Source organism: Ictalurus furcatus, chromosome 24 (assembly GCF_023375685.1).
Source record: "Ictalurus furcatus strain D&B chromosome 24, Billie_1.0, whole genome shotgun sequence".
Classification (NCBI taxonomy): Eukaryota; Metazoa; Chordata; class Actinopteri; order Siluriformes; family Ictaluridae; genus Ictalurus; species Ictalurus furcatus.
In genome coordinates, this window is record NC_071278.1 from 16,436,830 (window position 1) to 16,456,746 (window position 19,917).

The following is a 19,917-nucleotide window of genomic DNA, read 5'->3' on the forward strand; positions in this document are numbered from 1 at the left end:
CGATCGTTCTATCGATCGTTCTAAATATCTATCTATTGTTCTATCTATCGTTCTATCTATATCTCCATCTATCTATCTATCGTTCTGTCTGTCTTTCTTTCTATCCATCTGTCTATATCTCTATCATTCTATCCATCTATCATTCTATCTGTCTATATCACTATCGTTCTATCACTCTATCATTCTATCTATCTATATCTTTATCTATCATTCTATCAATCATTCTGTTGTTCCTTCTAGCTACCATTCTATCTATAGTTCTCTCTATCTATCGATCGTTCTAAATATCTATCCATTGCTCTATCTATCTATCGATCGTTCTGTCTTTCTTTCTATCTATCTGTCTATATCTCTATCATTCTATCTATCTATCTATCATTCTATCTGTCTGTCTATATCTCTATCGTTCTATCAATCTATCTATCTATATCTTTATCTTTATCCTTCTATCGACCATTCTATGTATTGTTCTGTCTGCCTGCCTGTCATTCTGTCCATCTACACAATAGTTTATCACAGAAATATCTCCAGGTTTCTTCACGTATGCTGTTTTTGATGTCTCACCCCCCACTCCCCCAGTGTGTCGAGCTCCACGCTGTTAGGTGTGGTGAAAGTTGAGTCAGTGGAGGATTCGGTGCAGGCATGGCTGATCAGGTGTGGCAGAACACATCATGTCTGCATGCAAATCATGTGGGTTTGATTTGCACCATAACTAGGCACAAACTACATGTAACTAGGAAGGTCTTTCTCTCACGCTTGATATTATATCACGCTACATCAAAGTATCTGCTCTCTGTGAAGAGTAACTGACAGGAAAATGTAGGAGGAGGACGGCTTGGAGCCGTGTGTGTGTGTGTCTGTGTGTGTGCGTGCTACTTAACAATTTAAAAAAAAAAATCAACCAGAGAACAAAGTCCGAGCCAAACAAACGTAACCGCGTGCTTAACATCCCGTGCTCTTTTCCCTCCAGTAAATTGACTTTTCCACTGGATGCATTTTATTTATTCTTGATCTGACCACTACTTTCACTGAAAAAGCAGGAAAGTGTTGTTTTCATACCTGTCCCATGAAGCATAGCTGTTTATACCCGTGTGATCAGTTTCAGACTGATGTATGGATTTGATGGATCGTTCATACTGGTATTGATGATGCATTTATTATACTCCTTAATTTAAACCTAGGACTTTTGATAGAAATCTTGCATCAGTGCATCTTTACATAACCGGTTTTTTAGCTCACACTTTTCCTTTTATTTCCTTTCATTTGGTTGTCGCTGCTGTTGTGCCTCGTATGTTTACACTTTATTGGGTTGCCATGTCTCGGATTTCTACGTAGTTCTCAGGTAATCGGTGAAATGAAAAATTTAGGTAAAAATGATTGACGAGAAAACATTTTAGGGGTTTTGTATTGAGCGTTTTTCCTTCTTGGTACTCTTTGCTCACCGAGAAAGTAACACATTTTCACAAACCACTGACGATGGTAAACAAATACACACACACACACAAAAAAAAAACAACGACACAATGCTACTATCTGTGGAATTGTAGTGTTATAGCCTAATTAATATTCAGATCCATTTCAGGGATGGTCTTTTTAGCTCATTTAAAAGCTCTAACACACAAACTGTCAGACGTCAGAACATCTATATCTAATGTTAGTGTTTACATTACTGCTCACTCTTACAGACTAGTGTATCTAATTCATATTTCAGTACATCTGCTGCCCTCTGCTGGATAGAGATGGTACAGCAGCCAGTTTGCTCTACATTTTAAATCACGTAGATATACAGTACAATTACTGATGTTTCCATGCCAGTGTGAGGATCTTGGGGTGGGGTAGGTGTGAGTATTTTTGATTCATCAGTTCCAAATGAACTCGGTCTCATTTTTCTCACGCTCTCTCTATAGGTGCGGAAGCACATCACAGACCTGTATGAGGATCTGCGAGATGGACACAACCTCATCTCTCTGCTGGAGGTGCTGTCTGGAGTCACGCTGGTGAGGAAACATAAATGGAGTCACCACACATACAAAAACAACAAAAAAAAAAAACATGCACCCAAAACCAGTTCCAAATTCATTCCCCTGGACCATTACACTTCTCCATGTGCTTGAAAATGCTGTCACTCAGCTGGCTGACACGGCTCACGACATGACGTTAAACTCGCTGCTGGAGAGCATGATTAGCTATCTTTTTGGACATGACTTCAGCATCCTTTTCCTCTAAATGTGCTCCCAGTCAGGCATGACCACACGGAGTAAGAGTGAGCTCATGCACAGTGCAGTGGTGGATGATCTCAGTATCACTTTTTTCTTCTTCACCATAAAGAATCACAGTGCAGGGAGCTCTCTGGGTCGATGGATTGCTTTTAATGGAATGACTGCTCACTCTGAATTACCATCTTTCTACTACACATGCTCAATCCCTGCAGCTCTCTCGCTCACTCTCTATCTCTCTATGTCTCTCATTCTCTGTCTCTCTCATATTCTCTCTCTCGTGCTCTCTCTCCCTCACTCTCTCATTCTCCCCACTCGTCCTCCTTTCCTCTCTGTCTTGATCATTCCTTTCTTTTTAATACACGCGGAAAGCAGAAGCAAACTTTCTCGTCTGTCTTAAATGGTTTTTTGGTTTACTTCTTGCCAAGTTGCGTTTTAATCTGCATCGCTCTGTCTCTCCACTGCTGTCTTACCTTCCTCTCGTTGCTTTTGTTCAGCATTTCATTTTTCATCCCTCTCTGTTGTGATCAGCACAAGGGCGGGTCGACTCCACAGAGGCCGTGCGTGTCTCGCGCCCCTCCACTCATCTTGCTGGGTGGGGAGGATGAAGAGGATGGAGATCAGGGAGTATGTGTGACAACACCCCCCCCCCCCCCCAACCCCCTACCCCCGGCGCCTCTCAAAACCCTTTCATAACCCCCATAACACACACACATCCTGAACCTGCATGTGAGTGATGTGCACGTAACCCTATGAAATATCAAACACTCAATATGAGTATTCTTGTATGCTCATATAAAGCAGATTTACATTTAATCTGGTTATTGTTCTGGTATTTTATTCTTGCAAGCTACAAATTCTTGTTGTACTTATTAAGTATTTAAGATGAATCGGTGTATATAGATCAGACAACATGACTCCATGATTCTCAATTGTATGGTTAGAATCTATATAGAATAGATATCTATAAGAATATATATATACTGTGTACTCTAAAGCTATAAGAACTTTGGCCATTAGCATTTTTATCCATATATGTTTACATGAGCCTTGAGGGTAAACTGCATAAATATACAGTTTTGTGCAGCAGTTTGTTTACACTAAGGATAAAATGAAGTAGACACATTTACACTGTTCAACACTTCTAGAGTGTTTGGGGTACAGGTGTTTAATTGTGCAAATTGTGTATGGTTAAGATACCGAAAAAAAAAAAAAAAAATTTACTCCTAAAAGTCACCTCTTATTCACACACTCAACCCAGAAACCATGGGGGATGCAAACTTTTGCACTTGGTTGTATATTCTGCCATATGCTGGAGAGGTATGCTGTGCTGCAGGCTGTGCTTATAGCGGTCAGGTCTAGTACCTGCATATTTACAATGCTGTTCGATCCAGCTGTCGCTGACCTCAACCACAGCTGGATGAGAAACGTCCAGAGGTGGTAAGAGTCCCCGATTTCCATACGCAAGTGAACGTGAAATTACTCTTAAATACACCATGTTTGTCAAAGTCGAAGTACCGCTTTGAATTATTCACGCAAGCTGAAGTAGACAAGTATAAACTTAAAGTACGACTAAAAGAACTAGAACCAGACAAATGTCCGATTATAGAGAAATGTAGTGATTATTTGAAACAGATGTAGTAAAGAAATGTCTAAAATATTAGGTCAAAGTGAAGCTCAACTAAAGTACAGATGCTTACAAACCATCCATAAGTACACTAATAAAAGTAATTATACATAGTTACTTCTCATGTCTGGTAACTTGCAGTAACGTCTGTGAAATACATCTCTTGAAGTTTTAAGTAAGGGATAATTCACAGAAGGCAACCACCTGGTTCTTTTCCCCCACGTCGTGCGTCAGAATAGTGTAATGCAGCGTTGATGAGTTAAAGCCGTCATTGATGTTTGCGCTGTAAAATGTGACTGAAAGGATAAATATAACGGTTCACTTTCTTTATTTTATATCGCCAGAATTCTGCCTGCTCCAAATCATACACGTAGGCTAGATAAAGTAAGAAAAAGTGTGATCGGTTTACATTTATTTGACTGAAGTGAGAGAGAGAGAGAGTGCGTGAGTGAATTACCCGCGTCTGTCTCTACTAATAATGAAGCTGTGAGTTTAACTACTGTATGCAACTATAACTGTATGTTGCTATGGTTACAATTGTTTATAGGCAGTGCATTTATTTATAACCGTGATTAAACTGACTGGATTCTGATCCAGCCAATCAGAATTGAGTATTCAGACAGACCACGGTATAATGAAATATAATTTGGTTGGATGTTAACACAGAGGAGTGACTGATGGGCAGTTAGTTGGACGTGTAAATGAAAATAACAGTGTGACTGTTTCTAATATGGAAGTGGTTGAGATTAAAAAGTATACCGCAGCCAGCCACAAGGGGGTGTCGGACATTTTTACTTCGTTTTTTTCGACTGCTGCCGTGGTGTCCATCATGTACGGTTGTGTCTATGCGGCGAAACAGAGCCTTCACATGTCGTTATCGTTATTTTGAATGCATCGTACCTCTTCCACAAGCCTAATCCCATGTAAAGACCACAAGCCAGGCAGGACAGATCAGTAATCATCAGTCGTCTTATCAGCACTCTGAGGTCCACTCTGAGGCAGTTGGGTACTTGGTAATGTGCCTCTTCTGCCCCAGTTGTGGATCTGATCCTGTGCATGTGCTCAGTGACATCTCAGTAGAGCTGCTCCTTTTCCCACTGCTGCAGTGATGACTAACAACACCTGCATTCTGCACACAGGCCACTGCAACCCTCTCAGTGTGTGTGTGTGTGTGTGTGTGTGCGCACCTTAGCGTGGCTTCCTTCTAGTGCGTCTGATGTGATTTAACCAGAAAGAGTGTAAGAGTCTGTGTGCTTTTGTGAAAAAGGAACGGAGGTATCTAGAGACCGTCACAGTGTGTGTCAGTGCACGGAGTGATGATGAATGCAGGTTTTCAATGTGGGAGATTTTATGCCAAATGACCGTAAACTATTCCTGACACTTCGAGAGAAGGCTTTTTATTTTATTTATTATTATTTTTTTTTTAATGAATTCCAATAGCCCTAACCCTTTGCTATTAATCTCTCTGCTACGTTTTCTTTCACTGCTTTTTGGTTTGCAAGCGACTCTCTCCTTTCTCCCATTGCCTGTAAGCTGTGAACTATAAACGGCACGTTTTTATTTTCTCTCCGTCTCGCTCTTTTTCAGCCCAGAGAAAAGGGCCGCATGCGATTCCATCGACTGCAGAACGTGCAGATTGCCTTGGACTTCCTCAAGCAGAGACAGGTATGGAACGGCACACCACGTGTACTCCGTGTCTGTCACGATTGTTCTGTCTGTTTAAGTAGGTCATTACGTTTCATATGTTTATAAAAGGTTGTGCGAACTGAAATCGCAGCTCACCTCACAGGCAGCAGAGGCGTCTGAAAATGACATACCGCTTCTTTAAAGAAACGCGAGCAGGCGATTAACAGACGTCGAAGTTAGTGGAAAGTACTTTTGAAAGTATACTTTAGAAACAGTGGTAGCTCTTTGGATTACATACATTTAATAAAGTCAAGTCAAGTGGTTTTTATCGTCATCCCGCTGTACCATGAACAGAACAGTACACGAGACTACTACGTAAAGTGCAAATACACGGCAGTGTGAGACGAGTGCAAGGAAAATAAATACACAGGACAGTAAATGTACAATAATAGCAGTAAATACAAATAATTTATCATAATATGCGAAATACTTTGTCATTTTTTGCTGTCCACTTTAAATAACCATGTGGTGGTTGATCGCAGGTCAAACTGGTCAACATCAGAAACGATGACATTACAGACGGAAACCCAAAGTTAACTCTAGGCCTGATTTGGACCATCATCCTCCATTTCCAGGTAAGTTTTCTTGTTTTCCGTTTCAGTTACAGAACTGCTGACTGCTTGCTAGGGCTTTGTCAGGAATGTGGAGGTAATAGTTATTTATATATATGCCGGTGCTTAGAGCTCTAATAGTTGCTGTTTGTTGGCCAGCAATGTCCTCTTTTCTCAGTGAGAGCTGCAGGGGTGTGTTGGCAATAAAAAGCAGAGTACGAAGGGCTCAATTAGGAGAGAGTGAGAGAGACAGAGAGAGAGAGAGAGAGAGAGAGAGAGCGCGTCAGTGCAGGAAGAATTCTGTTTATGAACTTAATCATTTGCTCCCTGGACACAGTGTGGATGAGAGGATAGAGCAGGATGGGACAGTATATGGCTGATCGTGTGTCTGTCTGCATCTGTTGGCATGTGTTGTGTTGTGTCTGTCTGTTTCTCTTTCTTTGTCTGTCTGTCTGTGTAAGAATGTGACTGTCTGTCTGTCTCTGTTTCTGTAAGTGTGTGTGTAGTTATTAGAAATGATGAGTGTGGGTCACATCTACACGTCGGTCGTTGTTTGTTACAAAAGCACTCACTTGGTCCCGATTCAACAGAAATGAGTTACTTATTTACATCTTTTGACACTAGGAGCAGTGACACACTGAAAGAGGGAGAACGTAGGACATTAATACCGTTCCCTAGCTCCTTTGTGTAATCCACAACCTTAACCATAAAAAAAAAGAATTATCTGTGCGTCTAATGATTGGATTCATTCGTTGTTTTCTGTATGCTGCATTAGATTTAGATTATGTGCTAATCATGTGATTTTAAGGAAAGGGCTGCTTTTTCAAGCAGGATCCACTAGAGGGCGCTGTGGATCTCAAAGGCGGGATGATGTCACAAGGTGACATAGGGAGCCGGTTGCTATGGAGACTGTGTTTTATGTGACTCTGCAGACATGATGCAGCAGAGGGGGGAGGGGAGGAGGATATTAGAAGGAGGGATGAAAGGCAAGTCCCTGGGCATGATGGGAACGAGCAGTGATACGGGGGATGGTGGGCGATTCTGAACGACTGTGCGACTCGGCGTGATAAAGTTTTCCGAGATGAACCGTGTGAAGGAAGAGCCGGGTGTGTCAAAACACAACCCTTTTATTAGTCTGCTTGCCTGTTGGATATGCATCAAAACTGCACATTAACACGGTCAGTTGTTTATTCATAAGATCCAGTACCATCATCTGACAGCATCACTGCTATCACCTAAAATGAACATCCTTCTATTTGCCACAAAGCCTGTAGGTAATCTGCACTGCCACAGGAGGCTGATCATCCTGTCTCGCTCACTCAAATTGGGACATGTCCCCTGGAAACTACCGCTGCAATTTAGGCTAACTCTGGACTGAATTGTCCTCAGTATGTCCTCGTCTTGCCCTTGTGTATTTTCCTCTCAGTTTTGGAGTTGCTAATGTTTGTAATGGAGGATTTTGTCTACAGCTGCGTTGCCGTGAGTGCAGCTCTCCCAAAGGAGCGGTTTACATTAGGTGGCTGATGGTGTGCTGAAAGGCTCAGGAAGAAAACTGTCTACTCAAACCAGGATAATGACACTGCAAGACGGTCAATCATCAGTTGGCTCCCAGCAGGGCTGAATGCTGAGGAACTTCCCTTCCCGTTGCTAAAACGTTGATGACATGATCTCATCTGTGTACCACGTGAGAGGCATGAATTTTCCCTGAGTGCGAGGGTGGTAGGATGGCATTGAAATAAATGCCTGCTCACATTGCTAATTTAGTCTACAGTTGTAGATACTCGTTAATTCATCAATCATGCCACTACGTCGATGTCTTGAATTAGACTGCGTTTCTGCATGATGTTAACCATACCACTGCATAGGGGGTTAATGCTATCTTTGCGTTCATTGATGAGCAAGTGATCTTCCAAATTACTCGACAGCTGACAAGCCTACTTGTATTTTTTTTTTTTTTCTCCACGACTTCCTGTTTCCTTATTCCACTTTATTTGGCCATATTAAAAATGGGCTTCTCAGCTCCTTTGCAATGTCTGCATTAGAAAGAGTTTTTAAAATTTATTTATTTACATTTACAATATTTCCTTTTCAGAGTCTGCTAACTATTAAGGCTTTCTTGTTGCCTTATTTATTCATTTTCATGTGGGTCTGTGTGTGTGTGTGTGTGTGCACATGCAAAGCTCTGACCTCGCAACAGCGAGAACAAGTGAGAAAGCAAGAGAGAGGGAGGGACGAGGAAGCAGATAGGAAGAGAGCGAGAGAGAGAATAGAGGGAGGGTGGGAGCTACAGCAGCAGCAGTGTGTTGTGCGAGGCTGCAGCAGACTGGAGATAAGACTTCTGTTTGCCGGCAAGGGAGAGAGCGCTGCCAAGTTACCCAGCGACAGAGCGAGGAGGCAGGCAGCACGCTGCTACTGGAGCCCCTGGCTTTCTCTTCATCTCAGGCCTTTTTGGATCACCAGTGAGACACATTCTTGGGATCACAGGATTACCTAACCCAGCAGGCACACACTGCCTCTCTTACACTTAGAGAAACCTATGTAATCTGATTCAGTCGGAGAACCAGATCAATCAGATCCATCGTGTACTGCTTGAGCGATGGAGCTCTCACTGCTTTCTCTCTGACCGGAACATCTGCAGTTGTCTACGGTCATCACATATATCCAAGAACTGGATAGATTCCCTGGTGTTCCCCTGCACGGCACTTCGTCCAGAACGGGTTGAGGTGGCGAGTACAGCTGCTCTAATTAGATTCCTCAGTCAGTGAGGCCAACGGCACAAGGGAGTGGCAATCTGCCTGCGGAGGAGAACATCTTCAATGGAGAGACAAAGAGGAGACGGGTGCCCCAAACTTAAGTCGACAGATAGCATAAGGTGTTTCATGGGATTAGTCATGGCCACAGTTACCAACGTTGGTGGATAGTGAGTTGTGTGTATACCTTTTGGTGTTTTTGTGTGTGCAGTGCATGCATAATTGTGTAGTCTCTTGACTCATAACACTCGCTGCCCTCTTTATTGACATAAATGTCTTCTCTCGGTGCATGTGACATCAGTTACCGTGGCAGTGGAGGCAAGACACACTGTTTTCCCTCCTCCCCTTGCTACTCTTTAATGTCTGGAGACTGTTCTAATGTTGCACGCCTTTGGAGCCTCATACATACACACAAGGGACTCTGGGAATTAAAATGCTGTGCTGTCATTGGCTGTGAATGACAGATCATCAGAATTTAAAGTCTTCGCTAACTCATCCTTTCTGCCGACTACCAGCCGATCTGTGACCTAGTGTGATGCTACCTAAACAATTTGATGTTGGAGTGCTATTACAACTGCTATAACAGATACTATTGTTACAACAGTCCACAAGTAGGACTATCAGTAATAGTTGCTAGTGGACTCTGGAACAGAAGAGCACTTTTATTACTCCCTGGACATCTCAAAATTCATACCGGTTTGTGTTTATTGGAAAGTAAACAATGGGACACTTTTACCAAGCTGGCGGTCAGGTGTCCTGACTCAGTCTTAGTAACTGTATGTGTGCTCACTCATGAGAGATAGCTTGTGTGTATGTCTGCACTGCAACGCTTGCCTTGTTCTTACTGAGGAATATCAGCAGGAGAATGTTGAGTGTGTGAGGCAAGATTGTTGTGCAGGAATTCCTGCTGTTCATCACAGGAAGAGCTTATGAAATGGTCTAGAAGGACTTTGAATTTCCTCTGAAAAAAGCACTGCATCTAATCTGCAAGGACAATGGGATTAAGACTAAAAAGACATACTGGTGGACCAGAGTATTTCATAAGGAGAGGGGCTAGCATTTTGTGCTGGTATCTTTGAGACTCGCAAAGATGCCAGAGTGATGTTGGTGGGTGAGGGTTAACCATAAGGGTTGATGTATGAGGGTTGACCACAGCATTACCTGTCTTCTGAACATGAACAGGTGGAGCAGCTGCAGGTGTGCACAACTGACCTCCAGAGGTTCAACATAAAGCATCTTACAAGATCTTATTTTCATACGTCTAACAGAGATTTTTTTGTTCCTGGTTACGGTTGTATCTCAATTTTTTGTACTCTGCTGGAAATGGGGAACTCTCTTGGTTGTGTAAAGCAGCCTAGAGAAACAGGACCAGGTGGCGCCCCTCCTCTGTCACCTAAGAGGAAACTCCGCTTTAGGCGAAAGCGCAAAGGGAAAAAGGCACAGAAAGGTGTTGAAGCAGGGGCTGATAAGAAGGATGAATTTGGAATGGTTAGCCTTACAGGAGAGGCCGTAGTAGGTACCACAGATGATGCGTCAAACAAACTAGGATCTAGCAAAACAGTGACTGAAACGCCTACCCAGGTGGTCCTAGTTCCTGGTGTAGCACCGATCTTGGGCAGCACAGGGACATTACGAGGGAGCAGGGTGGCAATTCTATCTCCTGCTCCTAGCCCAGCATGGATGGGAGCATTCCATCAAGGGTCTGAGCAAAAGCTGATTGAGCAATCCCAAACTAAGGCAAACCTGGGCAGCATGACACCTGGAGGAGGTAGAGTCTGCCGGGTTCAAGGCCGGGTTCAGGGTATTCTTGAGAGACCCTGTATTTTAAGTGCCAAAAGTGGGGAACTAGAGCCAGAGGACAAAGATAAAAGTAGGCCATGCGAATTCTTGGTTGATGATGCCTCAGAAATGGACCAGAAGGGAATAGTTCACATTCGTGAAGTTGATGGCAGGCTCTGTGTAGTCCGAACTGTCTACCCAAGAGATTACGGATCACCTTTGTGGCACGACCGAAGAGTGGAAGTGCACTCAGAGCCACCTGTAGCGTCTCCTGTTATTAGTGGCATTCAGAAAGTACAGGTGCTGGAAGGAGAGAGACGACCATCCACAGATGCTGGTATCAGCAATCCAACAATTGCTGTTGGTCAACCAGAGAAAGGATTCTTGTTGGACAGTCGTACTCGGGGTCCAGAAGGTTCTGGTCCCTTGCAGGATCCCCAGTCTTCAGGTTATGCCAGTGATGTGCCTATTACTTCTCCAGACGTAGCCGGTACTACTCAGACAGATTGGGGAAGTTCTTCTGAAGTGCTGAATACTTCAATATTGGAAAGTCCCATCTCCCCACCAGAGAAACCAACACAACCCCCCTCTCAGGTCAGACACACTTGTAAATTCCTCTGCCTTTCTTGGGTAGTGCTGATCATAGTCGACAATATATAGACAATTTTAAATTGAAACAAGTTTTCTTTCGTGAACAGCACATTTTATGTGTTAATTGTCCTCGTCTGCCTGAATTCCCAGACTCAGAACTGTATGTTACTTACTGTGCATATCATGAAGCAGACATCTCCACCTCCTTCCTGACCACTTCCCATGAGCCTAATCATCACTGAACAACATAGGTTTTTCCTTTTCAACCGTATTTTTTTTTCTCTTTTGCTCTTTTCCCCCCCTCTCTGTCCTCGAAACAAAAGGTTGACAGTCTGGTTCTATCTCTACAGATGTGGACAAATCATAAATATGTTAGCTAGCCCACCAGGTAGTAAAAGTACCAGTGTAGCTGGTTGCCTGGAAACCTAAATGACTAGGCTAAGGAGTGGTAGGTATTGTAATGTTTTCACTCGTGGCGCTCTAGTTTGCTAGTTAAGTGTATTAAAGGTCCATTATTCAAAAGTATCAACGATCAACCATGTGTGCTAATCTAGCCGACTAGTAAAAATGCCATCAACCATGTCACGCCTTGGTTGTATAGTACAGCAAACCGTGGGATCTGGAGAGTGTATGGTATTGTTACACCTTAGGTATAGTTACGCCACAGAGTACATTAAGTTAAAACATGGCCTACCTACATAGCTTACCAAATGAGAACCTTGGTTTTGTGGAAGGGGTAGTTTTTTTTTGTTTTTTTTTTCTTTTCTGGTTGTTAAACTGTTGTATTTGCTAGGCAACAATAAATAATAATAAACTATTATCCCTAACACAAAACCTGTTAGTCCCATGCTACTGATCTGGCCACCCAGGCTCTAGTGTGAGCATTGATATATCATCAGTTGCTTTATATGCAGTCTTTTTTTCTTCTCTTCAGTTCAGTGACGCAGGTTTACGCATAGTGCATGTGACACATTCTTCTCTCTTTATCAGGAGCACTCAGGAGGAGAAATTAGGGCTTTTGTTACAGCTGGATTGACAGTGTGCTAATAGCCTACTGTTTATCAGATGACTGCTCCTTAACCATTTCTTCGGTAGTAATAAACTAGCATTACGTGATCATTTTCATGGCATCCCACCTGCCAGATGGAATCATATAGCTCTTTTTGGACATCAGTGCGTGAATAGAAGCTCAAACACATACTCTTGACTGCTTTGCTTTGACGCCAACAGTGCGTATGAGAGGAGCAGATCAGTACACCACATTCTAAAGCTGGATTAATCAGGACAACTGCACGCAGGCCTTCTCAGGGGAACTAGACTATTTTCATTTTTGCCTGACTCCATGTCTCTTTTTTGACATTGTTAATTTCTCCTGTTGGGTCCAGTGTCTCCTAGTATACGTCCTCTCTCAGCCCACTCGACAAATGTTATATCGATTTTGTCCATCGGCCATCAGGTTTTTCTTTTTTTCTTTTAGCTGTCTCAAAACCTCTAACGTTATGAACGAAGATGCACAGAGGATCTTGCTTCCTTTCGCTCGGCTGCATAATCATATGTACCTGGCTTAGTGTGAACGATATGATGCAAGCGTAGTGGAGGCTGCTAGAAGCAGCTTTTCTCACACTGATCGCTGACACTGTTAATGCTAATCTTAAGCTTTAGCCTCACTGCCTCACACACACAGCTATAGTTTCAGCGATCACACACACTATATGCAAGTTAATTTGAAGGATACCCAATGTTGTTGTTTTTTCAACCTAAGTTCTATCTACTGTATCTGTAGTGTATGTGGTTACCACAGAGGATCATTTTAGCACATTTGCCCATTCTGCGAAAACCGAGAACCTGTTTACTTAAAACTTGCTTACAGGTTGGGACACATGTGTATACACATAGTAGCTCTTTTTCCTTTTTCCCCTGAAGTTTTGCTTTTTTGCCCTCTTTCTCCATCCCTCATTATTCATCCTCGCGCATACCACCCAGAGTCTTCTGTCAGTCTTGACACTTGTACTAGAGGTTGGTTATGCAATGTTCTCTAATGTCAGCAGTGCTGACATGCAGATACAACATTAGCTGCTTTACCTGTACTCTTTATTTCCTCTGATCAGTTTCCCTAAGGTTTTGTGGTATCTGTAATATATGATCCGGCCAAAACTGAAGCACTTACATGTGCTATCTTTGAAAGGACCGATTATATACATTTTCAGAAGGTTAATACACAGTGAAGCCTGACTGGTAATGTCAAAGAAGGAACGGCAAAGAGTGAGGCAAAAAATGAAATGGCTTTCGTGAATTCTTCAAAGATATCGACTTAAGAGCTGGAATTGCTTGATACTGTATTGAAGTACACAAACCTTTTTTAACATGGACTCCTACCAAAGGTTTCATTCTACAATACCTTTATTGTTGGAGCCTAACAATGAATTTGTATTATATGGTAGAAAGTTTTAAAGGATTCTTGGCAGAATTCAACAGATGCCCTTAGTCTTCCTTTATACTTGACCAGTTCAATTTATTTTCATATATTTTTTGGTACTGGAAATACACATTTTTGTCTCTAGAAACTGCTTATATGTTACAGATGCAGTGAATAGAGATCGGGTTCAAAACAATTCTGGTGTATTCTTTAAGATTGCTCGATTCATCTGTATAGATCTCTGTATGGAAAATAAAATAATTTTATTTTGTGTAATCCATCAAAATATCTTAATGGGGAGTTAGTTGTTAGCCTGTGGCGTACTGTGTGAGTGAATAGATGGCCTGAGTTCAACAGCAGTATTCTGTCTTTACTTTGTAAGGTCCACTCACTGGTCCAGCGACGGTACCCAATGACATGGTAGACGGATTCCCGCGTGTTTGTCTTTTCGAAGTGATGTGAATATGTTTTTAAATGCATTCTGTTTGATTGTCTCTTAAATGAAATCCGACTCCAGTTGTAAAAATATCAATGCTGTATTTATTTCCTAGTTATTTGTAGATCACGGGTTTTTAAATACTTTTACATTCGATTAATTCTACTTAACTCCATACTTTAGCTTGCGCTCGTTCGTTCGGATTCCATGTCGCTCAGAGTCTCGCGCCGGCCGTGTACGCGGAGCTCACCGTCACAAACTCACTAGTCTCCGTCATTAGACGGAGGTAGTTGACTAATACTGTTTAGATGGCTGCCCATGCTTGCCCTTTTATCTAAAAAGTACTTTTAGTCCCCTTAGATAGTACCACTTAATTATAGTAGCATTATTTCTAGTCAGAGGTCATGAGTGCTAAGATTTACAGAGATAGACCAACATTACCCAAGTTAAACATAGCTTTATATGATCATGCCATCGTTCCCTATGTACACGTAACTAGAAAAATATTACAATAACCAGAGGTTTAGACTTCACCCTATTTAGGTCGGTCAATCAACTTCCATGTCCTAAATGGACATTCCATATCGAGCCTGTGCACTCTAAGTACACTGAACTAATGCTCTACATGCTCCACTCGAAACTGAGCACAATCATTGACAATCATTTCAGAATAAGTCAGAATATAATCCAGGTAGGAACACATCAGTTAGGAACATATCCAAATCCAATAATACTCACAAGAAGAAGAAGAATCGATCACATTCAACATTGCCAATCAAATTCAAGCATAATAATACAACATAAGAGAATCAAACTTGCATACCTGGTAGAGAAAACTACAGATTCCCAGAATCTTTGGCCAGCCCCCCCCCCCCCCCCCCCCTAAATACCCAGATACTCTGTAGGTCCACCAAATGGTGGTGTTTGTGATTACAATTGGAATTTGAGCCCACTGTGCAGGAGGCCAGTTGGCATTTGTGATTGCTTTGATGTCTGTGGAAGGATGTACCTTATTTACATACAGGAGGTAATTTGTGTGAGGGACCTGGGGAGGATATGCCTTTAACGGCATGCAGAGTGTTTCACCTCTAGATCTTAATAGTGATTTGAACTGCTGCTGAGGGAACAAGACCATATTTCCAGACACACTGAGACCTTTTGAATGATACTAAACATGTATAGTCAACTCGTTATTCACATTAAACATCTTATGTAACGCATATAGACCTCGGGTGAGTTTAAGCTGATCTCAACACAGAAGAAAGAAGGGTGTGGGGAGAGAGGAAGAAGGAAGCAATATGGTGAGGTGTGATTTTTTTTTATTTTTTTCCCAGTCTCCACTCAGCGTGATGTTATCTCGGATGAAGATGCTAATTCTGTGGGAGAGAGAGTTCAAGTGTTAATTCTCATAAGAGTCCTTTGTCCTCAGAGAGCTGTTCTCTCCAGGTTCAGATATCTTGGCACCAGCCTTACAACTTGAAAGCCTGGTGTTTTTCCCTGCAGGAACTGTGCTCTGCTAAATAGAGCAACATCTCTTCTTTAGGGCTCTAGCATATAATGAGCTGAGACTTTGTAACTAAGAAGCCTTTGGTTTTCTTTTTTTTTTGTGTGTGTGTGTGCTATGCACTTATTTTTGGATTCAAGGATTCAAGCAATGTGTGACTATTTGTAGCAATGTGGAAATATTATAATTGTATAGGGAGTGTTTTTTATATCCAGAAGTGGAAATTCTGTGTACTTCAAATGAAAAGCCAGGCTGCTGAAAAGTTGCAATCAATACAGGTTGACCTCATCATCTTTACTGTAAGAGGCTGTGTACGGAGACTGTATGGAGTCTGTGATTTATCTTTCTGTGCTTTCTCTTTCCCTTCTTTGCTCTGATTCCCCAGAGTCACTAGCCATCTCCTATTCTGAGTTTCGGTTTGCTTTGTGCCAGCACTGGAGCCGCGTGTAGAGAGTGAGGGAGAGGGATGACGAAGGAATACAGATGAAGTGCACCAGGCACAGGATGATACTACATTCCACCTCCTTTTGTCCAAATGGAGAATGATCGGGGGGGGGGGAGAGAAAAAGTAGAAAAACAAGGAATGCTATTGAATACTTGCGGCTTTGCAGTAGGCAGCAGAGAGAGAAAGAGAGAGAGAGAGAGGAAAAGATTGCCAAGAGGGAAAACAGAGAGCATGTGATGGCATTACCATAGAAGAGATGAACAGGAATGGGAAGTGAAGTGATGGTTGGGAAATGGGAGAGTTCAGCAAGAGAAAGTAGTGGATGAACTTTCATGAAAAAGTACCTAAAAGAGATGGACAGGCTTTAATAGATCTGATTGGAAAATGCACGCTGTACACTGTTACACTGGATAGGCACTAATTAATGCTGAAAGAACCGAAAGCTCCCACCCTGTTTGTGTGTGTGCGTCCATGTTCGTGTCCCTAAATGGGCCTAAAGTCAATTATTTCAAATGAATGTTAAAGTAATACTCCAGTGTTTTTAACCTAATCTCAATCCAGATCATCTGTAGCATATGTGTGATTACCATAAGCAATTTTAACACATTTTCTTGTGTTGAGGGAAAAAAAAAAAGCCAAGCAAAACGTTCAAAACTCTCTCCGAATGAGAGTCTAAGGGCAGTTGTTGAATTCTGTCAGTAAATGCTTAAATGACCATATATATATATAAAACACATTCAGAACTGTTACAGTCAACATTTAAGACATTCTCTCTTTCTTATGTAGTTTTATCCAACGCTTCAGTACTAGAGCTATACAGGAAAAAGCTATTTCAGTTGCTTCTTTTCCTTAAGGTACATTCCTTATGGTGTCCAGGGCCGTCAGGTGGCATGTCCGTGACGCATAACCACAATTTTTCTCTCCCATCTCTGAAAGAACGAATTCTACAGATTAAAATGACATTCTCGGCCTCCCATGTCGTTTTTTTTTTCTTCCCAACAGATCTCTGAGATCTATGTGAGCGGTGAGTCTGGGGACTTGACAGCCAAGGAGAAGCTTTTGCTATGGACTCAAAAGGCCACCGAGGGCTACCCTGGCATTCGCTGCGTCAACTTCTCCTCCAGCTGGAGCGATGGCCGCATGTTCAATGCCCTCCTGCACAGATACAGGTACATACATTTGCACAATAACAATAAAGACACCCTCACGCAGACCTTCACTCATAGCCGTGTGACTGACACTACGCTGGCTACAATGCTGACTATAATGTAAGATTAATGACATTAAAATGAAACTTTGTCATTAGGAATCCTTGATTTTGACACAGTGACAATCCAAGAGAAGCCATAATACTGGCTACTAAGAAATGGGCTACTAAGAAATGCACACACTCTCTCAGCGCTCACAGTATTCACAACTCTCCTCTCTTCATCGTAAAATTCAGGCCAGACCTGATTGACATGGAGCTGGTGGCACGCCAAAGTAACCGTGACAACCTGGAGCAGGCGTTTGAGATTGCAGAGTCGCTAGGGGTGACACGACTTCTGGATGCCGAAGGTAACATTCAGTTTGTTTCGTCTGACTTTACATTCTTTGGTTTGTATTTACACATAAACAAGTTTTATTGCCAGTTTGCAAATTTTCACCTTTCTGCTTTTATCTTTAAGGCTTATTCATGTAACTGATGGGTTATACTCTTTTAATGGATAAAAAGGATAAACTTTTTATAAACACAACAGCTATTATTATTATTATTATTATTATTATTATTACTAGTAATAGTATTTTAACAATAATACATGAGCATCTCGAAAAATTAGATTAGATACTGGATTTTTGATTTCCATGAGCTGTAATCTGTAAACAAGATTAAAACCAAAAAAAGGCTTGAAATATTTCACTTTATGTAACGAATCTAGAATATATGAAAAGTTCCACTTTTTGAATTAAATTACAGAAAGAAAAAAAAAGAACTTTTCCATGATACTCAGATTTTTTTGAGATGCACATTATTATTATTATTATTATTATTATTATTATTATTATTATTATTATTGTAGTGTTTATTTTTGTATGTTAAAGCTCCTCGTATTCTGGTACAAAAATATCAATCCCGTCAGCAGCCATCTTTAACCGTAGATCATGTGATTTATCACCGGTTTCTGCATTTGCAACTATGCAGCCTGTGTTTAATGAATTATACTCCCTCTACTTTCTCTTCCTCTCACACTAGATGTGGATGTACCATCACCGGATGAGAAATCGGTCATCACCTATGTGTCCTCAATCTATGATGCCTTTCCCAAGATCCCAGAGGGAGGAGAAGGCATTACGGCACAAGTATGTGCAGTGATCTTCCACACACAGCTTTCAACACACTAGTGCCAATTCTGTTCACAGAAACTATGAAGAAAAATGTTTCTCGACGACCTTTTTTTTCCCCGTGACGAAAACGAGATGACGACGAGACGACACCAACGTCATTAAACACTAACTGCGACTATGTAATATTGTTGACGACAAAAGACGAGACTAAAACGTAGTTTAAAAAATAATAACTTGACCAAAATCTCTCTTAATTTTCGTCGGGGGAAAAAAAAAAAAAAATAAGAGGGAAAATATTAGAAGCTGTTTATTTATTTTTTTTTTTCTAAAGCGAGTTCTGCACATAAGCGGAGTGGGGATATTCTGTACATGGTTGCGCAATGTTGACTCTCCTGATTGGCCGTAATACTTACAGGCTGCAGCCAATGGGACCCTCAGAGGACCGATCAGTCCGCTTCAGGGAAGTTAACAGAGCCAAAAAAACAGAACAGTTACTTTAACAGACGCGATAGTAGAAATGTTGATATGGATAAAGCTGCGTGCTTTATCATAGCTTCCTAAGTATTATATCCACAGTTATGTTAGCCTGCATGTTTATTACAAATAGAAACTCGGTTAATTGTTACATAGAGAGATATGTAAAGTTTGTAAAGTGTGTACTATATTAAGTGACTTTGGACCACGTGGTGAAAAAGCTAGGCGTGAGAGGGCAGAGGGCCGTGATATGGAAGATAAGGGTGAATGAACGGTGTGTTTGTGCCACACATAATTCATGAATGTTCCTGTCTTGATACTCAAGAAAACATACTGGTTGGAAGAGACATGAAATAAGTGTAATGTTATTATATATTAATAACATTACACTGGCTAGACTAGATTGACTGAAATGTTAATCAATAATAATCATATGGCTAAAAATGTCTACAGTTTTCGTTGATTAAAACTACACTAACATCCTCATGGTTCTCTTTGACTTGGGTAAGATATTTAGTAATCGAAAACTTGACTAAAAAAAAAAAAAACCCCAGGTAGATAAGGTTGAATAAATATTATAAAAATTATCAAGGACATTTTACACAGGACTAAGTCTAAGACGGAATATTACAAACTGAACACTACAACACACACATAGTCCTTTGTTTCTCTTTCACATTTATTCCCTTCTTCTTATTCTCAGGAAGTTGACCAGCGATGGGCAGAGTACCAGTCTCGTTTCTCCTCGTTGCTGCAGTGGACGAGGCAGCACACGGCCCTCATGGCCAACAAGAACTTCCCCCAGAACCCTGTGGAGCTCAAGGTATGTTATTTAAAAAATAATAATAATAATAATAATAATAAAGGGTTCATCAACAGATGTATTTCAGACGGATGCCAATAAAGCATAATAAAATAAAAAATAAAATATAAATAAAATAAAGCATTACTCAGACATAGTGGCTCAGGAAAGACCAGATGAGACTCGTTTTTGTGCGAGTGTGAACAATGACTCGCTGGAGGCTAAAATATGATGATTGACATTTGTTTTTTTTTTTTTCTTCTTCATCTTTTCACCCCTCAGGCACTTTATAATGAATACGTCCACTTCAAAGAA

The 19,917-nt window shown here is 41.3% G+C and overlaps 2 protein-coding genes across 13 annotated transcripts in view; both read left to right on the top strand.

Annotated features, from left to right (window-relative positions):
- The window catches only part of macf1a (microtubule actin crosslinking factor 1a), a 202,991-nt gene that overhangs the window by 92,703 nt on the left and 90,371 nt on the right, over nt 1-19,917 (top strand). For all 12 annotated transcript variants that reach the window (XR_008384522.1, XM_053612352.1, XM_053612358.1 and 9 more), the window contains 8 exons: nt 1,908-1,997; nt 5,431-5,508; nt 6,012-6,104; nt 17,004-17,170; nt 17,446-17,558; nt 18,235-18,341; nt 19,504-19,623; nt 19,885-19,917. The exon at nt 19,885-19,917 is cut by the window's right edge and continues 63 nt beyond it. Coding sequence is in view for 11 of the 12 variants with exons in the window: in XM_053612352.1 (XP_053468327.1) it covers nt 1,908-1,997; nt 5,431-5,508; nt 6,012-6,104; nt 17,004-17,170; nt 17,446-17,558; nt 18,235-18,341; nt 19,504-19,623; nt 19,885-19,917 (801 nt within the window). In the remaining variant the exon portion in view is untranslated. The remainder of the gene's footprint in view (nt 1-1,907; nt 1,998-5,430; nt 5,509-6,011; nt 6,105-17,003; nt 17,171-17,445; nt 17,559-18,234; nt 18,342-19,503; nt 19,624-19,884) is intronic.
- On the top strand, nt 6,112-14,603 carry LOC128600148 (uncharacterized). The gene has a single exon (XM_053612365.1). It carries the CDS (start codon nt 10,154-10,156, stop codon nt 11,267-11,269), a length of 1,116 nt encoding a protein of 371 aa, XP_053468340.1. The 5' UTR covers nt 6,112-10,153; the 3' UTR covers nt 11,270-14,603.

What these genes read in the sequence shown, in the direction of transcription:
- LOC128600148 (XM_053612365.1), top strand. Translation starts at nt 10,154, where the DNA reads ATGGGGAACTCTCTTGGTTGTGTAAAGCAGCCTAGAGAAACAGGACCA.